This window comes from Dermacentor variabilis, chromosome 1 (genome assembly GCF_050947875.1).
Source record: "Dermacentor variabilis isolate Ectoservices chromosome 1, ASM5094787v1, whole genome shotgun sequence".
In the NCBI taxonomy this organism is placed as follows: domain Eukaryota; kingdom Metazoa; phylum Arthropoda; class Arachnida; order Ixodida; family Ixodidae; genus Dermacentor; species Dermacentor variabilis.
This window is the reverse complement of record NC_134568.1, coordinates 63,912,367-63,937,234: the sequence shown is the minus strand read 5'-3', so window position 1 is coordinate 63,937,234 and position 24,868 is coordinate 63,912,367. Positions and strand designations below refer to the sequence as shown.

Genomic DNA, 24,868 nt, shown 5'->3' with positions numbered 1-24,868 from the left:
CCGCGCCCGTCGGACGGCCCTGCCTGCCGTGCCGCGCTGACGCGCGCCAAGTAGCGGTGAGGGCGCGGGAAGCGCGCGACATCGAGCGCCGATGCTTGCTCCGGAGCGCCATTTGTTCGTCTGCATTTTTCGGTCTTTCCGTTATATATATATATATATATATATATATATATATATATATATATATATATATTCCCGTCTTGTACAGCTATCTTAGGAAGTCGTTGGCTGTACGAACGAATTGAATAGATGTAAAACACACGCACACGTAATATCGAACTTTCTCGAAACGCCGGGTCCGGCGCACGTTCCTCTGCGATGCGCAATATAGGTCCGCCAGCGGTTACACCGGTCTTGAGAGGAAGTGGAATATGGGAAATACGTGTAACACCGTGCGTATTTCGAGCGGGAGGCCCAGCGCCGCTATGGCTGTGCGCGTTGCGAACTTTCATACAGCAGTCGCCTGTTTCTCCTCATACGTGTTCTGCAAGGAGTATTATGAAGCTTGAACGCTGGAATGAAACGCTGGTAAGCAGGGAATGTATATATGACATTATAAAAGCGTGCCTTTGGACGTGCCTGACCTGTCTGCGTCATTTCAAAAAAAAAAAAAAAAATCCGGCCATCCTCTTGTAAGTTGTTTACGCATAAGCAGCGTGCCATGTTCGGGCTAGCCGAGATGTCGGCGCCCGTAAAATCCAAGACCTGAAGAACGCCACTCAATATAACATACGTCTTCGCCAGGAATGTTTTTCTTTTGTTGTGCTCCCGTCTTCGTTTGCTTGTTTTCAAAGCCCCACAGTTCAAATATTTAGCAGCAGCTCCTGGTTTCTCACGAATGTCAATTCAGTTTTATTCACACGCTGGAGGGTGCAAGCTTCGCTTTATATCATGAGCCATAGAGATGTGGCGACGTTGTTCTAGCTTAACATATTGTGCTCCGCCCGACTTTATTTCCTTTCGTATGCCACTGGTATACTGCAAGAGCCAATATAATTCTACCAAACATTACAGCTGGGCTAATACAAAAATATCCTACGCAGAGAGCTGCGACAAGATCTTTGGAACCGAGCCGGAGCCACAATATAAATTGAGGAACTTGTATTTATACTTCCCGCAGTACGTGCTGGTATTGAATAGGAACCTATCTATATAGCGCTAACGTGCAAGGTGTACTTAGCGCAAAATAAGGATCATGAGTAATTGCCAAAAGTGTTCCTGGGCATCTTCAACAGCATGAACGACGCTTTCCTTATTCCTTTCCCCGATTCCCTTTTTACTCCATGCAGTGTAGCAAAGCGGACTTTTTCTTTTTTCTGGTTAACCTCCCTGCCTTTCCTTTGTTTCTCTCCCTCTTTCCTCATCGGCCATCACCGTAAGTGAATACCAGTTTAAGTTCAAACATAACATGCTCATATGGTCGTTTTCTGTTGGCTTCCGGAAATCTTAAGAATAGTTGGCTTTCGAACTGCTTTACACCTGGCCGTCATTTTCAGAGCATTGACAGTGCAGGTGCGCACTCGTCACAACATTTCTTGTTATCTGTCGTGGCTATGCAGGACAACTAGACATAGTCTCATAATGATGCGCATTTTTTTTCTAATTACGTGTTTTCAGTCACTAGTGGCTGTTCTCTAAGTGTTTTCAATGCAAATTGAATGATTTAGGCATATGCGCTGTGCGGCCAGTCCAACCACCTCTATATTGCCGCTGTCGGGCGGAAAGCCGAACACCGCTCTCTGCTGTGACAGTGATCACAAGCTCGGACTTGAGCTTCATACGGTCTCCTTTCTGTCGGTTGCAAATATGACCAGGGTTTAGTTATCCCCGAGTGTCAGCCGGCTCAAAATACAGTTCGCTCTATAACGGACAGCCAAAGAACTGGCAGCTGCCTCTATATACGGCGAGGAAAGACAGTCTCCGAAAGTGCCCGTAAGCGCAAGCAGCAGCAGCTGCAGCAGCAGCCCCGGGACGGCGGAGGAGCGAGGGCCCGCATGGCTCCTTCGTAGCGGAATGCGGCAGAATAGAGCCATAAGGGGTCGGAAGAGCGAGGCGGAGCACGGCTCGATTATTAAACGCGCCCAGAGACGAAGCAGCGGCGCTGCATTCCCTCGCCAGCGCGCCGAGCTCGCTCGCGCTAGAATAAGCCCAGTGGCAGGGCCTGACGGGCCGTGAAATTGTTATCTACGCCGCAAGACGACGTCGGCCGCGCGCTTCAACTGTCTCGTCCCGGCTTCGGCTGACGATAGCTCGCGTATAGTACGTTGGCGAGTACAATGCCTCTGGCCACGCTTTGTGAGGAAGGCAAGGGTGGAGGGGTGGGGGAGGGGGGTAGATGGAAATCCCAGTGTCGAAAAGTCCGAGCGGTGTATAGAGCAATGGAGAGGAAGCTGTGCGACCGCTTCGCCGAGATGTGCAGGTACGAGAAGGCCTTGGTTTCACCCTGGTTTCACGTTCGTACTATGTAACGCCATACGCCGTTCAAGAAGCCCGCTGTTAGGTGGACGCTCACGCGTGGCTTCGGTGTCTGCAGATTTCGCAGCCACGTTGACGAACAAAAAAAAAAAACGCTGACTGGTCAATCATAGGACTCCTCTGTTATGCTTTCTCTTGTTGAATGTTGGTTTGTGAAGAGCGGAAGAAGCCCCAAAGTGTGTCGCGCCTGTATGCCGTTTTCTACCTCCTATCCCCGAATTATTTGACCTTTTGGGGCACTCACCTCGTCCACTTCGAGGTGGTAGGGCACGTTCTGGAACTCCGGAGCGTGGTCATTCACGTCCTGGATGTAGACGGTGACAGGCAGAAAGGCTTCGTCCTGCAGAGGCACAACATGACAAAAACGACGGCATTAGGACGTGTGCTTTCGGAGATCAGCAGACTGCAAGACCGCGAGGGATTCTTGCGTTCTTCCTCCCTTAACTTGGCCCTTTCACTAGCACATGACAGCGAGAGATCGGGGATTGTAACCACTCAAACGTAGTAAAGATCCGTACGCTTCAAAATGAACGCGTTGCATGCACTGCACGCATGTAACACAATATTTTAGTACGCACATCGTTCATCTATCTCTGCCTGAGAAGAATTCGGTTTATCGACGGCTGCCAGCGCTGCAATCTATCAAATAACTTCCGCAAGGTAATTCGCGACTTCGATGTATAAAAGTGGCGGGCGGCAAATAATTACCCCTTTTATCTTAAATAGGCGCTGACGTTGTATTTTAGGCCAGTTTCCACACTTCTCATATTGAATGCCTAGCTAAGCTGTAGTGGCATCTCCGGCTGTTACCAAAGCCGGAGATGACACCCGTTCTTTTTTTTTTTTTCGTTTTTTACTGACAATACCTCCTGGTCACTTACCGTTCCCGAAGCTCCTCGGCAGGTGAGCTTGAACTTCAAGACGCTCTGAGGATCGGGCTGCAAAAGGACGGAAAAGGATCCTCGTCAGAAAAAATGAAAATAAATAATAAATAAACAAAAAGAAAAAAGTGAGCGATTATTATGAATGTGTAGAGGGCTTGCGTAATTATTCACTGCGCACTGAGTGCGAATGTTCTGTGATGCACATAGTGGGTACGTAACTGTGTTCAATACGTGCATTCCGCACACATGTTTTCTTTCTGTTGGTGCGATAGTAATACGTTAAAAACAGAACGTAACAATGCCGCTTTAGTTAGTTCGCGCTAACTTGTTCCAGAAGCCGTGACATGAATTAACGCTCAAGCTATAGTTTTCTACAGTCTCTACAATGCCGGTGCGGCACTAGACAAGAGACGAGAAGCACAAGCGACCACAAAACTCGATTAGCGCTTCTCGGAGCGCTGAAACTTGGCCAAAACAATGACTGTAATCAAGTCATTCCTGCGGGAGCAGTGATCGCTCATTTATTTCATCTCGGAGAGAATTCCACTCCCTCTCCGCTCTCACAGCCTCGCTGATAAAGGGTTGGCGTTTACGTGAGAAGCAGCTCTGTTCGCGTCGTTGCCCTTCTTTCAGCTTCCAGCGCGATGGGCTTGTTGTCGCTGCAGAGTTGTGCATTGTCTTATTACGCAAACCGCGAGAGCGCCTAAGAGCTGTTATTTAAGCCCCCTCGAAACTTCTCTCGTATACCGCCGCGCACTGGAGGGTCAGTTGACTCAAGAGCGCGGGAATTTATTAAGGGCTTACGAGGGTTAATGGGTGCGCGAAATCGCGCCACTTAGGCGCCATGGGAATAGGCGCAGCGTTCATCACGCTCTATCAGCAGGGCCTGTCCGGAACGCCTCGGCGCATAGCCGTCGCGCGCTCACATGACCCGACCCGCTTTCACCTTGTTTTTTGAAAGTGGCTTCGGAAAGACTTCCTTAGAGGGAATGCTCGAGCCTAGGCGTTGATCTGCGTGCCCAGACTGGGGCAGCTTATAGCACAGCTTGAAGTATACGAAGTACTGTCGGTCGCGTTACGAGAACAAAGTATTATGGCGACATAATGGGTTAAAGTAACGTGCCAGCTATATGAGACGTCACTGCTCCCACGGTTCAGAAGGAGCAGCAGCTTTAGGCTTCGCCTCTTGTTTCGTTGCTGTTTTCCCAGATGGGATGCATGCGATTTGCATCGGATACTATTCATCCGCGCCTTTTTTTCATACGCTAGAATTGAAAGCCGGTTTCGTTATCAATAGCTGCTAGCTTCACGTCAACCATCGTACTTGTCTAAGGCCTCTGTAGAGCGCTGTTTCTGCAGCTTTTGAGGCGCACATTTATCGCTTATAGCGAGCGCACAAACTCGACAAATGCAGAGCTGTTTCTTCGTGTTTAGTTTCTCGTCATGCAGGCCACGGCTCGGTGAGCTTCCACTAGAACAAGAGAGGGTGGGGGCGAGGTGCTATCTTTCATCAGTTTGTATATAGCACGAGTGAGCGGCATCGCACGAAGAGTGCGGAACAGCCTCAGGATTTTTTTTTCCTCGCACACCTTCCGAGTATGAGATTTTCCTCGTGGTTCCTTCCCACTTCACATTTTATTTCATGCATCTCATAAAACGCGGATAGAGACGACGAATTAAATTATCTAAAGGGTCTGTTCACAAAATTGCGACATAAACTGAGTGGGACAGTTCTGTCTCAAGAGCCAGTATACCTTCTTAGAGTGAGCAAATTTGTACTGCGTTGCTCTCGAGTTCTAGCCTGTTGGTTAACTGAAGCAACAGTTCTTTGCGATTCTGTATAGTGGTGATAAACAACCCACAACCAGCAGCAGCAACGACAAAAGGAAAAGGGGGGGGGAGGGGGGGGGAGGGGTAGGTCCAGGTTTACTTTACGCTGTTGGCGCCAAACAGTACTGAAAGCGATTAATATTTCTGTCCACGAGTGATTTGCGTACCCGCTTTGTGCATATAGAAATTGAAGCCGCGTTGGCCCTTACGGCAACGACCACTCGCCAGCATTATTTGCTTTGGGCTCTAGAGAACTGTGTGAATGCATGTTTCATGAAGCTTGCGAAATGTAGAGCTACCCAACAAGAATAGCAGGGGAGCACTCCAGCCTATCGTGGTACGCGGGGGCGTAAGCGGAGGCCGTACTTTAATCAGCGCATCCTCAGTGAGTCAATAAATGTTTGGTCGTCGAGATACCTTTATTAGGTATGTCATTTACCTGATTGGGAAAGTGCGAGATTCTTCATGTATTGTGTGCTTGACAATGAATTAACCATGACATCCAGCACAGAGCTTCGTGGAATGGTGTGAGACCACTTACAAGCACAAGCTTTCAGTAGGTCCATGCAAGGGACTAGAAAGCCCTCCAGACGGACTCATACCTCCGTGAGAAAAAGAAATTGAGAGGTTTTCTTTGCCGCAAAACTAGTAAGCTATTATTTATGCTATTTATGAAATGTCACGGAAACAAACAAAACAGACGTGCATACGCTAAGCAAATTATTCATCGCCAGTTCGAGGTCAGTGTCCCGAAGCAAACAGCGATCAAGCCTCTGACTGAAGCGACAATAATGCGGTGTGTGATTTAGAAGGTGACTTACCCGGTCAACCAGGTCTTCCAGCGACTTGGCGACTTTTATGGAGACAGTGCGGTCGTCGATGTCCTCGTGTCGGAAATAGTTGATATCGCTCAAACTGTTGTCCATTGCCTCGACGCGCAGGTCCCTTCGCGGGTGCACTTCCACCCGGAACACTTCTTGTCCTGCGCAGGGAGAAAAATAAGGCTAAAATTACCATTTACCCCGCATTCTAAAGGCAAGGCGCACAGTTTGTTTGCAACGCCACCAACACATGTACTTAACTGCGAGTCTTCGTCTTTCTCTTCTTCTGGCTCGCCAAAAAATCAACAGGCATCGTACTGTGCTTTTTTTTTTTTATTTGGTTCTCATCATGCAAGGCGTTTTTATTTTGCTGCAACAATATGCGACCTTCACCACCTCCAGTTGCACGCCTGCTTCATATTTATTATTGCCTCTGAAATATGCGTTTGGCTAATGCTGCATTGCATAAGCTCAGCGCCACGTACACAGACTTCCAGTGCTATGAATGATAGCTGAAAAGTTAACAAAGCTTAAGGTGTCGTGCTCGCGCTTTATTTTTTGTTGTTGTTTAGTGACAACAAATAAAACAACGCAACAGCTGATATTCTTACTCGTTTAAGGTCCTTGCTTATCAAAAAGATGCGGCGCGCACCGTTGCTTGCCTACCTTATTTCGATATTAGCAGGTTAACAGCGCACACGAAACCCACCGTCCGACATCTCTATTACCTCGTTTTCGCAACTTACGTAATATTTTCGTGCCTACACATTTCGAAGGAGGCATGACAAAGTTTCACCGCTCCGTCGCTGCCGTCGGCTCCCACTTGGGCCGAGCGACGAAGACGAAAGGCCACATTCGCCTCGTGACCGAACGTGCGCACGCTGTATCACCCTTGCACGTAGGCCGTTCTCGTTCGAATCATCCCTTTACCGGAGCCGGGGATGTCCAGCCGTCTTCAGTGCGGCCAGCCAAGGGCTACGCGAGGCGGATCCTGCTAGGACTTCTCTCTTTCTCCCACAAGAAACCACCGCAGCCACGTGAGGAGACCTCTGCCACGCCAGCCCTTGGCCAAAAATTTTTTTTTTTTTCGTAACCCTGGCGGCACCCAGGCGTCGCGCTGACATGGCCCAGGGCCAGGACTACTACAGCGTCTTGGGCGTCAGCCGCAACGCCACAACATCCGACATCAACAAGGCCTACAGAGCGCTCGCGCTTCAGTGGCACCCGGACAAGTACGAGGGTAGCAAGGAGAAGGCCGAGCGTATGTTCCGCCTCATATCTGAGGCCCACAACGTACTCAGCAACGACTCGACGCGACAGCGCTACGACAACCACCTCCGAAAAACGGCGATTCAGGCGATTCCACCAACTCCGTCGGGCACTGTACGCGCCTACTGCTACATTGTGCCCACCTATTCCCGGCAGAGCCCCGCGCCCCAGCAGTCGTGCTCGTACACCCAACAGAGCCCCGTAGCCACCTACCCGCAGTACTCGATGACCACCATGTACCGGCCGACACCGCAGTTGCAGCAACCAGTGGTCCACTACAACATGTACCAGCCTTCGACCTCTCAGTACTCGTACACCATTCCACTCACTTCGTACTTGCCGAAGCAGGCGATGTCCATGACGGGCTACGTACCAACATCCTCGACAACCACGCCCTACCACCAGACCCCACCTATCACAACCAACGTCTCACTGTTGCGCGTGCCATCAGACTACGAGCGCCAGACGTCTACACGCATCATCCGCGGGACCCGCATGGACCTTGAGGTTATCAAAGAAAATGCTGCCGAGATAGTGAACGTCTACGAGAACGGAGTGCTGACCCAGAGCACCTACCGACGCACTCGTCCCCCCTCGTAAAGACTTCGGTCGTGCGGGCCTGTACATACAGCTGAAAATCACCCCCCAAGCCCCTCAGCGGTGTATTCACGGGACTCAAGATTGTCACAGAATAAAGGGTGTCGGCCGAATGCGTTGAGTCTGAGTTTGGTTTCATGTGGTTTTCTCAGAGCTGAGAAATCCGATGAAACCTCTGGTATGCACAGAACACCGTTTTTCAAATACTGATTTGTTTTTCATAACAGCCATATCTGGCTCTTCGAGTAACTTAACCCATTTTTTTTTGGTACATAATATTAGGAAGAAATGTGTGGTTTGCTATCGGACTCTCAGCAGGGCTTGAGAACAAAGCGGGCAAGCGGTAGCCTGTTCTTAATATTTTTTTTTAATTTCTCGCTCAACTGTTCTTTTATAAATTCCGTTTCCCTTGCAATCTTGCACAGTGCCAGCGACACGTTCGTTGAGGGCTTCTCGTATAGCCGAGAAACACCATGTTTGTCCGTAATGCAATGCCCTCGCTTGTCGACGCTTACGAGAGGGCTACATCTGAGCTTCGCGTCTTCAATGCGTCCTTCAACGCGTAGATTATCTGGGTTTACGTAAGCTTCTGGAACGCTTTTTGACATTTTGATTTCACTTCACTTCGCCCTATATAATCGCGCGTACACACTGACTGGACAAGAAACGCTTTATTCGCGCCCTGAGACAACGAAGCCAAGTTCTTTTTATTACTTGCCCACATTTGATAATTGCCGCTAATGTAAAGGCTGTCTGAGTTCTAACATAGCGTCATTCGCCAGTGAATTGGATCAAACATTTATTTAGCTTTACAAGTTTACAGAAAAATGTCGCAGTTTGTAACCCAGTCAGCTATACGTAATTATCCTTTATTTTGGCGTACTAGTGAGCGCACTCGAGATTTCCGAAGATATAAAACTTCCCGGAAGACTTGCATGACCAAACCCCGCAAAATTAGGATTATCAATTTAGTTGCCTGCCGCTGCTTTCAAACGCCTATTACGAGCGAGCGGGAAAGACGCTTGCAATGAAATTTAATCTATACTCGATCGTTTTCGCACCAAATCCGGTAGTTGGAAGGGTAGAACAGAAGAGAATAACGTTTCTGAACATGCTGCAGGTTATTTATTTTGAACTATATAGGCTTTCCGAGCGTTGGCAGAGACGTATCATACCTGGAGTTAGGTCAGGTTTACGTCAGCAACCCTTGGCCCTGATAACACTACGAATGCCATATTGCAGATATGGTCCCATATTATGTAACAATTCCTTTGACTCGATTTCATTGCTTTCTTATCATGCACTGCTCCAGACGGGCCGATCCCGATGATAAAGTAGGCGGTGATAACGAAGTGCGAAAGGGAATAGCGTTGAAACAGAATCGTTACGTTATCCCAGCCATGCTCTTAGAAGCCTCTCCTAACAATCTGTCAATCAGACTATATTGCTTATCTTCACGGGCATATAAATGATACAAAAGGAAAGCGAGCTGTTTACTCTATGCCAAACTTGATTTACGCCTGTATGTTTGGTCTGGTGTGCGCGTATTGACATTTTATGCATCAACTAATTCATACAGCGCGTCAAGCAGTACGCTGCGTGTGTTTCAGTATATACATTCAAAGGCTGTAAATGACGGCTTTGAATATGCAGTTTTAGTTTTAATAGATCGGTTGTAGTTTTATTGCTTTCCTGGGTACGGTGCAACAAGGTTCACTGAATTTTTGGTGCTAAATGCGGTGAAAGGGGCTGTAGCTTAGCCTATATCTTAATACCTTGTCGGATTATCTCCCCAAATTTTACCTACCCAAGTGTGACCTATAGTTTCGTCCTCTCTGCGCTCTCTCTGTAATGACGACGAGACAACTGATCTCTTCTTTGTATCATGTAGCCACTCGAATGCTTTGAGGAAAATATTTCGAAAATTTATCTTCGCAGACTTGACCTGGACCTGCCTTTTTGTTCCCTGCTTCCTTTTGAAGCCTTGACTGTTGAATTCAGCCACAGGAATGTGTTCTCTGGAGTATATTACCTCGTTATTGATTCTAACTCACTGGCCAGGTAACTTCGTTTTTTTCTTCTTTGCTTTCACTTTCGATTCTCGCTCCTACCCAGATTATTATATTTATTTTTGTCCTTGATCTCTGCGGTAAGATTGACCTTAGCCTTTCTCTCAGCTCTTACTTTTAGAATTTCATACTTTTTATTTAATTTCCGTTGCCATTCACGCCATCCAACCGATTTATGGCCAGTCTTTTGTAGCGGGTATGTGCCATAGGTTACAAGAATAGTAAGAACGGCGACTCCTCTAGCCAAACAGCTGGCTTCTTGGTCAAGATGCCGTAGTGAGTAGGTCCCGTTGCTATAGAGAAGAACAACAAAAAGAATAGAATAGTTGGTATAGTTAGTTATTGAAAAAGAACAAAACAAAAAGAAGTTGCAGTGTTTGCCTGGTTCACCTCTTTCTTCCGCGTAAACCGTTCCGTCACGGCGTTGTTTCTTTTTGTTTTATTTGCATTTAGAAACGGTAGCCTGAGGCCCTAAAAGGCAGCATTGGCTGAGCCTTAGATAGATAGCGAAGATTAAAAGTATACCAGTGACGTGATGGCAAAACAAGAGCAACGCAGGCTTACTGACACACGCCTCAGTCACAACAAGGCGAAGCGTGCCACAGGTTTTGGTGAATGACAAAAATAGTTTAGAAGCGTTTCCTCGAGTGACATTGAAACCAACTATATCAACTATATGTGTTACGTGGTCATCGAACTCATGCTGCGTCTCGATGTGAGCCGAAATGATGTGACCACTACGACGGTGTATTATTCGTCATGGAATTCTGCGGCCAGGCTAGTGGGATAAGGAAACTTCCATTTTGCGAGGTTCTCTAGCTGGAATTCTGCTTTCTATTGGTCGCTAAACGTTTGATACAGGTGGCCAAGGATTGTCTGTACCCTGAATTCATAAACTTTCTTCTTCAATGTCAGCGGTAATAGTTGCTCACCTGACGGTCGATTGGGTACACCCGCTATGGGGAATTGGACATTACAATTTATCAGAAGAAATCTTTACAGTGTTAGAAGATAAAATTATTAGCAAAGCATCAAGATGCAGTTCTTCAAGCGCACAACAATAACAAAATCAATTGGAGAGCACGGATTGGCAAGAAGCGTAAAGAGGGAAAAAGACGAAGCAAGTTTCCCTTCTATGGAAAGTTTTTATAAAATTTTAGAAGCAAACATTTCAATGGTTCAACATAAGAGTCGACGCCTCATTTCCTGTTACTGCTTGCACGTTCCGCGATTGCGCATGTCAGTAGTAGTTGTTGTTGCCTCAAAACATGGCTCGTACCCACGAGGGGTATTGGCCACACTGGATAGATTGTGTTCTTCTTCTTCGCATTCTTCACCCTTTCGAATGCGACTCTTGCATTCTATAAATTCGCAGCTTTCTTTCACTCACGTTGGCTGGATGACTTCTAGACAACACTTACTCGGCACGATATTTGACGCCGATCGTTATTCGATGTACTGTCAATTAATTCACTCCATTCACAGACGAGATGCCCTACATGATGGCCCGCCAACAGCGCCACCTTGCAAATTCCGGCTATCGCCGCGTCCGCTCACTGATCGAAGCCCGTTCGTCCTTCTCCCGAAAGATCGGCTAACGGAGGGGAAGAGGCGCCCCAAAATTCCACACCTGGGTCAGCTGCTGCGGTAAGCTGCGAATCCCACCAGCAGCGCGATGCTGGACTACTACAAAATCCTGGGCGTCCAGCAAACGGCCCCGCTGGAGGACATCAAGAAGGCCTACCGGCGGCTGTGCCTGCGCTGGCACCCCGACAAGAACCCGGACAACAAGGAGAAGGCCGAGCAGAACTTTCGCAGCGTGGCGCAGGCCTACCAGACGCTGTCGGACGAGAAGAAGCGCAAGGAGTACGACTACCAGTGTGCCCTCCTGCGTGGCCGTGCCCGCCATCCGCCACGGAGGCAGGCGGCCCCGAGCCCCTTCTCGACGCTCGAGGAAATCATCAAGGGTATCCACCGCAGGTCCTGGGAGACTGGTCCGGCGCCCCCGGACTGCTCTGGAGCGAGTGCGTCCTCGTATACGTCCACACCGTCGCCGTTCGCGGCGCGCAGGCCGTCGGGCTCCCGGCGCCACGGCGGCTTTCACGCGGGCATCCGGGTGGAGGCCGGCGCGGACGGGTTCCGCATGGTGCACCACTGCACGCTGGGTCGCGGCGCGGCGCCGACGACAGCGCGGGTGACGCAAACCTCGTTCACGGTGCACAAGCCGACCTCAGCGGCGACGGCGGCGGTGGTCGGGCACCACCGGCCCGCTATCCCTACCAGCCGGCCCAGGCTCTACGAGGTGCGCACGGTGATTTGCGACGGCGTCCAGAGGGTGTGCTGCTACGAGGACGGCGTCAGGGTGTCTACCGTGGCCCACCCCGTGGCTCCCGTGCGTCAGGTGAGCGCTTCGTGCCTCGGCGAATGACGGAGGTGACGTATGGGTTTCTTGCCGGGAAGACATTGCGGCTGCAAACCAAACTTGTCTTTCAGGACAGTTTCGTTTGCCTAACGTACGCAGAGCCAGGTCGCGTTATGTATATAGTTCAGTAACGGAAGAATAAAGTGAGTACACGGAAGGTGTAAATTTGGTGCAAGTGATGAGACGGATTAATGCTCCAGATGCTCGAAAGCACCAAAGTTTGACCTAGCTGGGTCTCTTGTGACGCCACTTTCAATTATGCCGACTTGTGTTACCGGTCTCCAACGCTATATAGTATTATGCTGAAGATTTATTTCGTTTTCTTTAATGACACTCTCACTACAACTTTAGAAAACACTTTTATGGCAGGCAGCTCACGATGCGACTTACCTAGTTTGCTCAGCAGTAAAATATTACTCGCGGACGTCTTATTTCTTAATGGTTCAGAATTGCGAGAAAAAAGAAATAGTTTTCTTTTCTCACAGTGATAACCTACGAAGGAAGTGTGCGCTGCTGCTTCTTTTTTTCCCCTTCATTTATCATGACAGATCTGAAACTACTAGAGGCCTGAAGCCCACCGCAATGCGCTTCTGGTGTGCCCAGAATTGGCAATGTGCTCAAAAGGCCTCCAAATTCAGCTACCGCGGCCGTCTTGAATAACAATGAGAAATCTTCACAAAAGCTAATTGCTCGCACTTTAAAGTAACTCTGACTGCATGGAAAGACCATGGCTTAGAAGGCCTGTGGTCTTGCGTACACATAGCGGCAGCAGTTGTGAGAACCTCGCCTTTACGCACGCTATGCGCTCAAGTTATCTAACCTTTGTCGCGAACTATTCCAGTTGTGGTTCCCGGTATAGTTATTCAGCCGCGTACGCAACGCAGTGTTTAGAGCGCGCCGCGTGCAGCATTTCTAAGACGTCCAGCATTCTGGCACACACTATACCAGGCGTGGGCAAATACGAATGCGCCCGTAACCTTCGCAAAGCGCACGGCGCGTGACTCATATTGCACGGTCGGCAGGAGAAGATAACGCTGCCGACCCACGCACTTCCAGGCCGGCTGCTCCAAAGTCCCGACACGTTCCGAGCGGTGTAGGGGATGAACGGCGAGAATTCTGCACTTTCTGCGTAATGCCCGGCGTATACGCATTCCGCGACCTTGGTGCTCCCGGCAAAGAAGCCAGATCCTCCTAAGAGTGCCAGATAGCAGATTCCGATTTGGCTCGGTTGTGATTCCCCGCTCAAACGGTGCCGTTGCATGTGTTTGCAATTTCTTTTTTTTTTCTTCTGCCTCCAGAAAGTTGGCAGGAACCGCATATTACAGGAAGTGTTTCGACGCTCGTTCACGTGTTAGGCCAGTGTGAAGTGGCTTCCCGGACGTAATTCCCCTTTCTTTGCATGCATGGGATTACTGGCATGAAATCCGCCACTCGAAGTGCGTTCGCGCTTCCCTCAACATTCCGCTGCGCTTAGACGTGAGGGGGCGTCTTTTCTGGAGCTAAGCGGCAAGAACTCGCCCGCTTTACTCGGACGCTGGAAATAGCATTGCGCGCACTAAATGGCCTCTATATATCGGCGAAATCGAGCTAGCCGAGAAACGTCCACAACTGACAGACACCACCTTGCACAACGAACTGCATTCTTAATACATACATTTGCCTCTCAAAGGGCACATCAGGTTCCCTGACTACACGTTTGAAAGAATTCCCGAGAGAAGTTCCGTGCTCGTTTTGTTTTCCCTTAACATTAATGAATGAGTTGACAAATGGGTGACCAGCTGTAACCGAGATTACTGATTCTTATACTGCGCAAAGAACAGTCGATGCACGCGGACTTTAGCGTCGTATAGTTCCTCTTTCTATTGACGTACAATACCTTCCCACTGACTGTGCTTCTGTCGTTTTTCCTTTTCTAGTCAGAGATACAACCCATGGTATTGACTCATCGGACCGGAACCTGAAGCTTCGCAAGTGGAGAGCAGCTGGGACACCAACATTTCTTTACTCCGCCGGCCAAGTAATGGGATTATATTTTTTAAAACATTGAATAAACAGGGCGCCGTGTTATAAACGTTGATGTTTCTATAGTTTCCATTATCAGTAACAATTCATGTTCTTTACATTCACTCTGTTTCGTAAATAGCACGAATGTTGCTTACGAATCAACGTGGTTTATATTAGGAGGAGTGAATCAATATCCGCTGATTGGTTGTATTCTTCCTGAAATTTTTTTTTTTTTTGACCATAAAGTAACGTTGGGCTTGAAGGTGCTTTCTGTTGACACGTCCATGGTGGCTCACTGGTTCTGATTAATGCTTCCGTTGGTGTTAGTTGAAGTGTCACTGGTGGGGAATAGTGTTCCTGTATATGCTCCCGCAGGGAGCATAGTTGCGCATAACTTTCCCGGCGCCGCTCGCACCGCTATCGCCGAGCGCTGTCACGTGTTACAAAGTCACGTCAAATGTTCAACTGCGCCGCTGCGAAACCAACTTTACGGGCGGCGCGACGCCGACTCGTCGTTTCCGTCAGTGCCATCGACATTGCAATCAGCGGACCTGTCGAGCTACGGTGGCTCGAGCGTGCGTTCATTCATTGGCTCCGGGTTGCTGGTATACGGTATTCGATGATATTAAGTCAAGTACCTTGGTAAAGTGACACGAAACACATCATAGTGACACTTGTATTCCAGTATGACCGGGTGCAGCGCACCAAACTGCACAAACCGCGCGGAAGGTGGCAAAGCCTTTTACGCGGTGCCGTGTGGACAGACAGACACGTGTGCCGGCGACTGGTATGGCTACTGCGCATGGGCCGAGACCGGCCGGCTCCGAAAGGAACCAGGATATGCGAGGTGAGTTCGCTTTGTTTACACGTAAATCAGCATTTATCTCGAGTAACACCCCTGTTAACGCTGGGATGCGTACGCCTTGCATGAGAGGTTGTTCACTTGTATACGATTTCTGGCGTATATGTGCAGCGCGACATAGGCGTTGGAGAAATAATCAACGACAGGTCTCTCTCGCACTGCACACATACGCCAAGAATGTTAACCGGCGAACTCGTCCAATTCGCTGTGTTACTTGTACGATTGTTCTGACTATGCGGGTCTAGAACAGTGTGTTCACAACAGAATAAATACTGGCAGATACAATTAGCTCGCTGCACCCTGGTTTTGCTCTCCTGTTCTTTTTAAATATTTTTTTGTAATTTTTGTCAGCGTTCTGATTTTCCATGTAGCGTTGAATTATGTGCCAGTGTTGCCTGTTTTGTAGTAAGCGAAAACCTCGCGTGCTGCCGCTTATGAGACAGCTGTAATAGCTTCAGCATTTATCGCCCGCAATAGCTTGCTTGCTCGATCGCCTTAGTCGAAACGAGGAATGTAAACTTCTGCCTGTATGTTTAATAAGCGCTGTGTTATAGTAAATTGACCGTGATGTCCTTCAGTCTCATGTTCGGATGGAGGATCATGTATAGACATACAGATGGTTGTCATCTGCACTACTTCATTCGTTTTATATTTACAAGACTCGTGGGCTTCTGCTAGGTATCAGACAAAGCACAGCTGTTAATATTGCACATGTTTCTGCGGTTGTGTTTACTTATCGCTGCAACTGCTTTTATGCAGGACCACGTACTTCACAAAAAAACATATGCCCTGCAATAATGAAAGGTCTGAAGTCGGACGCAGTCTCAAGCATCTTTTCCTGTGAGTTCTGAATGCACCGTTGAATGGCCTAAATCTTCTTTACCTCTGATTGGATAGATCGCAACGCTTTGTAACCTAGCTTTGTGGCCAAAGCCTGCTTTGATGATTTTATTGACTTGATAGTATCTTCAACTACTGGTTCTTCTGCTCTGAGTAGTATGAAGAGATAAAGAAAGGTGTTGTCATATTACGGTCTGCAATGTGTGAATAATTACTTTGCAAGTTTACCATCTTGATGTGATTAGTGCAATAAAAATAACCTGTTGTTACTTTGAATTAATAGCTTGTTGCCTTTTCAGTTGTTTTGAATTCGGCCCCCCAAGGCTCCAAGAACCATCACTCTTACCCTGCTGCCAGCAGCTATTGGTCATCCATTCCGTTATACGAAATAAATTTGATTAAGAAGCTCCTGCATATTGAATCTTTTTGTACATGCAGGCTTGCTGCTGCTACGAAGCACCTGTTTATTCTGCAGTATGAATGAATTGTAAAAATAAGCTTTGCATAAAATGTGCGCATGTGGACATTTCAAATGCTTCGAAATCTGCGTGTCTGCACCGCATATATAGAAAACGTGCAGCTGCTATGAACGAAGGTTAGTGCAATGACGTTCTGTTAACGACCGCTGACATAACCGCAAACACGATAGTTCTCTTGGTGACGAGCATTAATCGGCTAGTTTCGGCAGCAAAAATGCGCTCACATAACTGTCCACCTTACGTGTGTAAAGTTTTTCTTGTAACACCCTTTAAAAACATTTCTTGCTTTCCGGCCTGGGCGAGTAAACTTCATACGCATGCTGAAAAACATTGCACCGCGTTTTGTTTCAAGGTAATTCGCGTTTGCACGCGAACTTTTTAGCTGTTCGAGCCACAAGCATAGACAGGATCTTATTTCGGGAGAGGGGGGTCCTACCTCCCTATGTGTGCGTTCGTGCGTGTGTTTGTATATGTGCGTGTATATATGTACATACAAACTAAAATTTTCGTGGGGTTGGAACCCTACCCCCCTCCGGCTACGCCAATGGTTCGAGTGTAGCCTGCATTAAAAAGTACCATCTTGCTCAGCGCTTGCGAACAATTGCCGCATGTAGCTCACGACCATATCAGAGAAAAAAGCAAATGAAACTCCGCGCGGCATTTTCCTCCTGCGCGCGCAAGGAGTGGCTTCACTGCATAGCCGGAACATACTGGCGGACCTATGCGCAACTCTGCTCCCTGCGGGAGCACATACAGGAACACTAACGGGAAATACAGTTCTGCATAAATATAGGAGACAGTATGACGTGCAAGGAAACGATAATGAGTGAAAGAAAAGGCTTTCTGATTCGTGTTCGTTTTCATGTCTCCTGAAACTATGCAACGCTATTTCGCACCAACGAATAGTTCGGGTGTTCCGCAGCTGAGTAAGGTCGCGGGTTCGGCTTCCTGGTGTAGCGGCTGCATTTCGATGTGTGCGGAATGCGAAAACGCTCATGTAACGAGCTCTGCCAGCGCGTTAATATATCCCAGGCTGTAAAACTTAACCTGGATTCGCTTACCCGAGACATATCTACCTGCGCGCAATTTGATGCGAGCTGACGCGAAAAATTCATTCTAAAGCCTCGAAGAAAGGGCACTAGTGTATGTTCTTGATGAATGGGCTGAAGGACGCTGACTACGGTACGGATTCTTAACTCGCGATTGCGCCCTAAAATTTACACGTGGATTATACCTCCACAGGACTGGCATGCTTTCAAAAACTTTGAGACAAATCGCAGCGTAGTTTATTTTGAAACATTTAGGTGTGCGGTAACATTCGCCCAATGATGGGTGCCCTTAGATACATTTCAGTACTCTTTCTGGCGAGTCGTCATAGAGCTTTTGGCGGATCATTGGACACGAGCTCGCAGAAGTGAGAGGAGTGCACTGAGAGTTAAAGCCATAACCGTAGTGTTTACAAGACGGGCGCAAGAAAAAAAGTGCCAAAGCGCTGCGGTCGTCTTGGCACCAATAGACTTCAGGTGGTTCAGACGGTAGACGCTGCGGTATAGCCTTCGTCTTGTCACTTTTATTGTATCCATCTTACAAACGTCGCGGTTATTGCTTTAAGTATGAATCGGCTAACCCAAGAACAAGTTCTCTGTAAGTGTTGCAGAAGTGGAAAACCGTTCCAATATCTTGAAAGACGAGAGTCACAACGTCTGCGACCTATAATAGGTGGCGCGCGTTCTAAACCAAGATGGCTGTCAAGAGGAGGATTACGAGCGAGGAGGAGAGCACGGAAGTGTTTTGTATAGCACGCTGTGACAAATTTGTGGCAGCATGCCGCTTTCATTGCGTAACATTGAGCTACTTCGAAACGGAACTGTTATTATATACTCAATTAAAAGTGAAAAATCCGAAGGCACCTAAGCACTTATGAGTTGTGAATGCGAAAGCGTTAAGGTCCAACTGAACGCCGCTGAATGGTTCTTCGAGCTATGAACTCCTCGCGGGCAAGTGAGCGCGTTGAGCCGCTTGGCGCGTTTCGAGTTGGCCTTATCGAGTCTCAGTTAGAACGCAGGCGAGAGCTTGCGCGGACAAGGAACGCGCTTACTACACAGCACATGCACAGGGGCACATATGCAGCACATACGCTTACACTATTGTAGTTCTTGACCATCGCACGCGCGAAAGAGATAAACAAAAGCCTGTGCCTGCACGCCAGGTGTTGGCACAGCACGACCTATATATAGCCACGTTTGCGTGTCGTCTGCTCGTCCTCCTCGAGGAGTTTTTCTCTCTTGTCACTACGGGGCGCTACCGTCTACGGGCATTGCGAATGTTAATGGTCGAGAGTATTTCGAAGGCAGCTTGCCAATAAACGATGAATTCGCTGGTTGAACTGCAAGAATAAGAAAGAAAAAGCGAAGAAGCGACGATAAAGATGGCATTACTGCCACAAGCGGAAGATAAATTACCAGTGCACGAAAGCGCATGCAGGCTATGTCTCCTAGTAGGTAACTTCTGTACTCAAAAACTGCGTCATGTACGTCGAAGACGTATATTCTCAATTTGGACTATCGTCTTAGCAGCACCTCATAAAATAGAGACAGTAAACGGCAGCGCAGCGCTTGATATATTGTCTGCTGTTTCCCCTGTATACACCGATCTGGTTTTGTCGAGAACCCGTCGCTGCCATGCGGCGCTCAATATGTGGGCCGTTTCTCATGGTGGGAGCTATGTATGCCATATCAAAGCACGCCATATCGAATATGCCCGCGCAGAGCTCCCGATTCGAGCGCATACACCATGCTAGAATGCGATTAAATAACTCCCCAGTCTTTGCACCCGCCTGTTATCCGCGCCGGCCACGCCTGCATCATAACTCGCCCCGTGTCACCGTGTATTCGAGCCTCTTTCCCGCAAATCTAGCGTGCGCAGTCATTGTTCAAAGCAACTCCAGCGGGATTTAGGGCGAACGGTTTCACCTCAGCGAGGTTGCTTTTCCCGAGAACGTGTTTTAGCTTGGAATTCCATTCAATCGCGTCATTATTCTGATGCGCATTTGCACGATTCCCGCTTCTGCAGAAGCGAGTCGGCGCTCACTGTTGTGAATCGCACCCGCTCATGGAGGAGACCGCTTCTCCTAAATAGCGGTGGTTCGCGTTTTGTTCCTTTGCTCGAGCCATCGCCTCTAAAGGATCCACCGTTTCGGAGGCGCGCATGCAACGCACTGCCTACATGCGTATGCGGGAAGGCTAAAACTATGCACAGCGCGTGAGCGCGTTCGCTAGAACCCCTTTCCGCCCCGTCTGTACAGTGGCCACGACATCGCAGCAGCCGGGTTGGGGCAGCGCGCAGGATTATTCCCTTCATCAAGGCATGGGTTCTTCTCGCCGACTTCGCCCGCTCCTCGTTCGCGCATGTGCCCCTCTTCACCGACCACCACGCATGCCTCCGTGGCACAGCCGAAACAACTGGGCCGCCGCCAGTAATTTCAGGCTCGCCCGTCGAACGCACCCCCCTCCGCCCTTCCTCGGTTCCGTAACAACAGGGCGCTCGCTTATTAGGACACAGCCAAAGAGGGGACTAGAGGGGGCACCCCGTTTTACGACGGGCGGCTCAGCGGCGAAAGGGGCAACGTGAAGGAGGGGGACAGCTCATTTGAATAATGCCTGCCACCGGGATCTCCTTCAGCCTCCCGAAAAAGCGTGCCGTCGGCCCCCGCGCCCATGTGTGCGCGACCCGCCGCTGCCACTCTGCGCTCCATCCATGGAAGTTGCAGGCACGCGGAACCAGCGCACGCTCCTGCCCTCGGCGAGCGCTGCACCATCGCGACCGCGCCGCAGCTCCGGGCCTCGGAGCCAGACCCGCGCCGCGACACAACGCGCTGGCGCCTTTCCGCATACTTCAGAAAACTCGCCATCTCGCGATTGCGTCGTGCACCCGCCGAGATTTTCGGGAGAGCTTGCAGGCGCTGAGGCACTCGCACACTCTCGCGCGCTCTCTCCTTGGTACTCGCGTACGTGCGTCTGTGTGTGTGCGCGCGCGAGGCAGCTTTCCGTCCTTAGCGCTGCGGCGCCAGCGTACGCGCTTTCCTTTATTGGGCGCGAGACCCGGGCCTGTAATTGCGCGCCAAAGTGCATTAGGAAGCTAGGCGCAAGCATGCGCGCCAGCGAGTCCGGGAATATACGAGGGATGTGTGGTAGCCGCACGGCTTGTTGCTCTCGCGTTCGCTTTGAGTGCCGGCCTGATTGTCTCGTCGCGCCGTCCTGCCGAGCGGCAGCGTGGGCGCGGTGCGCGACTCTCTGCGGAATAAGAGCGGCAGACTGTTTCAATGCAGCCCGCGTTGCGCAACATTTCTTAACGCGGCACTTCTCCGGCCTGCGGGGCCTTTCTTCTTCGAGAGACTTTCTCATTAGCATCTGCTTGCGGTACTCCCCTTCGCTTCGTCGCGGCCAACGTATATGGAAACTTGCGATACGCGCCGAGAGTGAAGTTTTGGGACACGGAGGCCGTACAGCGTCTAATGAGACCCTCTGATGTGCAACTTCAAGTGCGGAGTCCAGCTATAGTGGAGACGAAGAAATTAACGCGAAATTTTTATCGCGCAGGCTTGCGCTGGATTGCTAATGTGCTACATTAACGACGGTTCCTTATACCTGCGTTGCCCAACCGGGTCATCCGTACTTGTCTCGGTTCCAACTTGAAACCTTTCATGAAACCAAGTTACTTTTTTTCTAACCTTTTCCATCTAACTTACAAAATGACCTTCCCCTAGTTAAGCAGTGGCGCGACCGTTGGCAAATAACACTTAACGCATCTAAGTGCTGCGTTATTTTCTTCACTCGTATGAAACCAGCTCCTAAGTTTCCTTACAAATTCTGTTCGGCTGAAGTTCCTCGTGGCTCTACTTACAGATATATTGATGTTTATTTCTGTACTAATCCTGGCTGGAGCTCTCATATCCAGAAGCTAACAGAACTTCGAGGTTTTTACGTCTTCATCTGCACCTTTCCCCATATACCATCTGTCAACAGGCCTACCAAACTTTTGTACGCCTTCAACTGGAATATGCTTCATCGATCTGGTCTCCTCATCAACAATACCTAATAGATAAATTAGAATCCATCCAACATCGTGCTGCCCGCTTTATAACGTCTATTTACAGCCGTCAATCTAGCATTACCCAAATTAAACGCGATGTTACCCTTCCTGACTTGGATTCCCGCCCCTCTGTTGCCCTTCTATGCCTCTTTCATAAATGCTACTGTAACTCGTGGTCCAGCCGTTTGTCGCTTGCAATCCCTTGTCGCACATCTACTCGACTTCATAATCATCTCAGTTTCCGGCGCATTTTTGGCCGCACACAGTCATTCAATAACTGTGAATTACCGCGCGCCATCGCGCTATGGAATAGCCTTCCAAATGATATTGTTTCATTAAGAGATCCTGCCAAATTTCGTGAACATTGGCAACTTCACATGTTCGCTTGACTATGTTTTGCGACTTTGTATTGTATTTCCTTCAATTTTTTTTTCAATGTTTACCAGTGTACCTTCTTTTTCCAATGTACAAATTTATTTGTTTCTCCTACTATGTAGTTCCCTTTTTGCCTTAATTAATGTAATTTTTCTGTAACCTCCCCCCTACCATATACTCCTCCGAGCCTGTCGGTTAAATTGAATAAATAAATGAATAAATGAATAAATACATTTTCTTATCAATTGGGAATGTGTGTCTTTCGGTGTCATTGGAAATTGTAGCGCATGTTCCGAAGCTACAGGAACTTGAAAAGCAATGTGTGGAACCGAGGATGACGGCATTTATAAGGATCCTGGCAAGTTGAGCTCGAGCACCGGCTACATGAGCAACCACCTGTCGCGGTGGCTCAGGCGTAATTCTGCATGCTGCTGCGCACCGGGTCGCGGGTTCGATCCCTGCCACCGCATTCCGGTGGGAGCGGAATGCAAGAGCGCCCCTGTGCTTAACTTTAGGTGTACGTTAAGATAACCCAGCTGGTCTAAATAATTCCCGACTTCTCCAATACGTGGTCTACTCGTATAACTCGCGAGTCGCTTTGCGACGTTAGACCTCATAATTTAATTTACATGTGCAATCAATTAGGAGCTGCTAAAAAAAAAAAGAACATCCTACTTTGCAACATACCGCGTCATTATGTATGGTACAGACACTTTTGTTTTCATCCGACAGAAAAAACTCGAAAATTCCACCTCTATATGCAGGCGCCGCACCCTATCAGTTATACAAATAATACTGAAGGACGGTCTGTGCAAGAGCATATACGGTATATGTTTTCGTTGTCCTGTCGCGCACAACTCACTACTGCTTGTTTTCTTGATTGCTGGTGCATATATTTTAGTAACCGTTAATGGCGCTTTGAACTAGTAATGTTAACGACTTGGTAATTGCTGTTGCCACTTAGTAGTATAACGAATACTGCGAAAAAAATTTTTACGGCGAAGCTGTATACCTCTACAGTCAAAGGAAATTTTTGTGTCGTTGTAAGCAAAAAACTACCCATACTTGGGCCGCTCCCGGAGATAGTGCAATGCGGGGCCAACCCACGGCGGAGGTGAAGCAGGCGTCAAGCACTCCCCATACGTGGGCCGACCCCGAAGATAGTGCTATGCCGGGCCGACCCGCGACAGAGGTGCAATTCGCCATTAAGGGGCCCACATATACAGCTTCGCTGGTCATCCTTCTTCACAGAGTGGACAGGCACTGATATTTTTTAAGCTCTGCTTACTAAACAGTGCTGCAGGGAGGGGAGGGAGGGTCTGCTTCTAAATAGTAGTCCAACACACAACACTACTGCATTATAACACCTTATCTCTGGGGAAGTAAAAGAGTGACATTGTTGCGCTCTGAAGACATCGACTGAACCCGCAGTTTAAAGAATAAAACATGAAGGTTATGGCTGAAAATACATCCGGTTTATCTTTTGAACTTTGTTAGGGGTACTTTGGATGGACCGGGTAGGTTTTCCTTTTTCTTCTTCATGAAAATACGTCTGATAAATAAGAACCTTATATGCGTCATACAATGGCTTCATTGCAATACAGTTTTGTAATGCGGTGTAGCATACAGAATGTATTGCAGTGAAGTCAAGTGTGAATTTACGCAAGTACTAAGTGTAAACAGCATCTCATTGTTTAGTGTACTTTGACCCGGCTCCACGACATCCAAAGGGCGACGGAGACAACAAAACTTGAACCCGGACTGTTCCGTAGGTTGGGGCTTCACGGCGGCTTCCGCTTCCCGGTGCGCTGCGCAAGATTGACTGTTCGCTATCGTGGACAGCCGATCTTGTATAGGAAGCTCAAACTCCGGTATCGGCGTCCCCAACCCACGGACCTCCCTGGTTGCAGCTTTGATCTCTCGGTGCCCCTTGCTTGCCCTGGAAATTCGGCAACGCCCATTCCATTATAATCTCGGCTACTATCCTGAGGCATCCGTTTGTCGGTATTATTACTTTTGTTTTAGCAGGCTAAATAATCTTACCGCAGTACATATATGTAATTAGATGAAGCCTACTTAAAGAACATTCGTTTTTATGTAACGAATATATGGCCCTTGTCCGTCTGATGTATACCTGGTAATACTTAATTTTGGCATGCTCCATGATAGAGAAGATACGTCGAGTGTACGCGTTCAAAGTCGTTACAGGTACGTCTACAGAATCGAGCTATTTGCTGACTAAGCAGGATGGGAGAGCCGTGCTTACTTTTGGGTAGAGAGCTGTCGCACGTATCATCTGGCTAATCGGTATAGTATATACGCTGAAGGTAATCGGCTATGTGAAATCGAAAGAGCAAGATGTAATGTAAACTTTCGGTGGAGTGATATAATATTCGAAACGCATTCAGTACAACGGCTTTAGCTTAACATCTGCCGAGCCCCAGCACCTGCTCCCAATTAGGGGAGCGTAGTATACGGCGTAATTCGGCAGCCGCCCGGCGTCAGAAAGCTGGGAGTTGGCAAGGTATCTGACTTGACCGGATATTAGCACTCGGCTAGAGTCGGTATGTACAGGACGCCGCTGATGAGAGGTGTCTTCACATTGCTACTCTGCGACAGTTTTTCTGGCGTTACAGCGAGCATTTTTGGCAGCTTTTATTCTACATTAGCAAATGAAATTTATCATGCAGTGCGTCATCAGCGCATGACAATGGTCTGATTGTTGGCAGTTGGCGCTAAAACTTTACGTCGCCCTCACTTTTCTGTGAAACGGTTTCAAAAGTTTTTCTTTTCACGAAACCTCCGAAGCCATGCGTATTTCTTCGGAACTCACTTGCCAAGTCATCTTAA

At 48.5% G+C, this 24,868-nt stretch overlaps 3 protein-coding genes across 3 annotated transcripts in view; 2 read left to right on the top strand and 1 right to left on the bottom strand.

The window, feature by feature from the left end:
• The window catches only part of LOC142578674 (protocadherin Fat 3-like), a 346,841-nt gene that overhangs the window by 154,066 nt on the left and 167,907 nt on the right, over positions 1 to 24,868 (bottom strand). Inside the window, exons 4-6 of the mRNA XM_075688141.1 lie at positions 6,011 to 6,171; positions 3,357 to 3,413; positions 2,720 to 2,815 (exon numbers count right to left, since the gene is read on the bottom strand). Coding sequence (XP_075544256.1) covers positions 2,720 to 2,815; positions 3,357 to 3,413; positions 6,011 to 6,171 — 314 coding nt within the window. The remainder of the gene's footprint in view (positions 1 to 2,719; positions 2,816 to 3,356; positions 3,414 to 6,010; positions 6,172 to 24,868) is intronic.
• On the top strand, positions 6,857 to 7,982 carry LOC142571391 (uncharacterized). The gene has a single exon (XM_075679703.1). The coding sequence runs from the start codon at positions 7,133 to 7,135 to the stop codon at positions 7,877 to 7,879; it is 747 nt and encodes a 248-aa protein (XP_075535818.1). The 5' UTR covers positions 6,857 to 7,132; the 3' UTR covers positions 7,880 to 7,982.
• Positions 11,479 to 14,432, top strand: LOC142571382 (uncharacterized). The gene is made up of 2 exons (XM_075679689.1): positions 11,479 to 12,346; positions 14,284 to 14,432. The coding sequence occupies exons 1-2, from the start codon at positions 11,621 to 11,623 to the stop codon at positions 14,326 to 14,328; spliced, it is 771 nt and encodes a 256-aa protein (XP_075535804.1). The 5' UTR covers positions 11,479 to 11,620; the 3' UTR covers positions 14,329 to 14,432.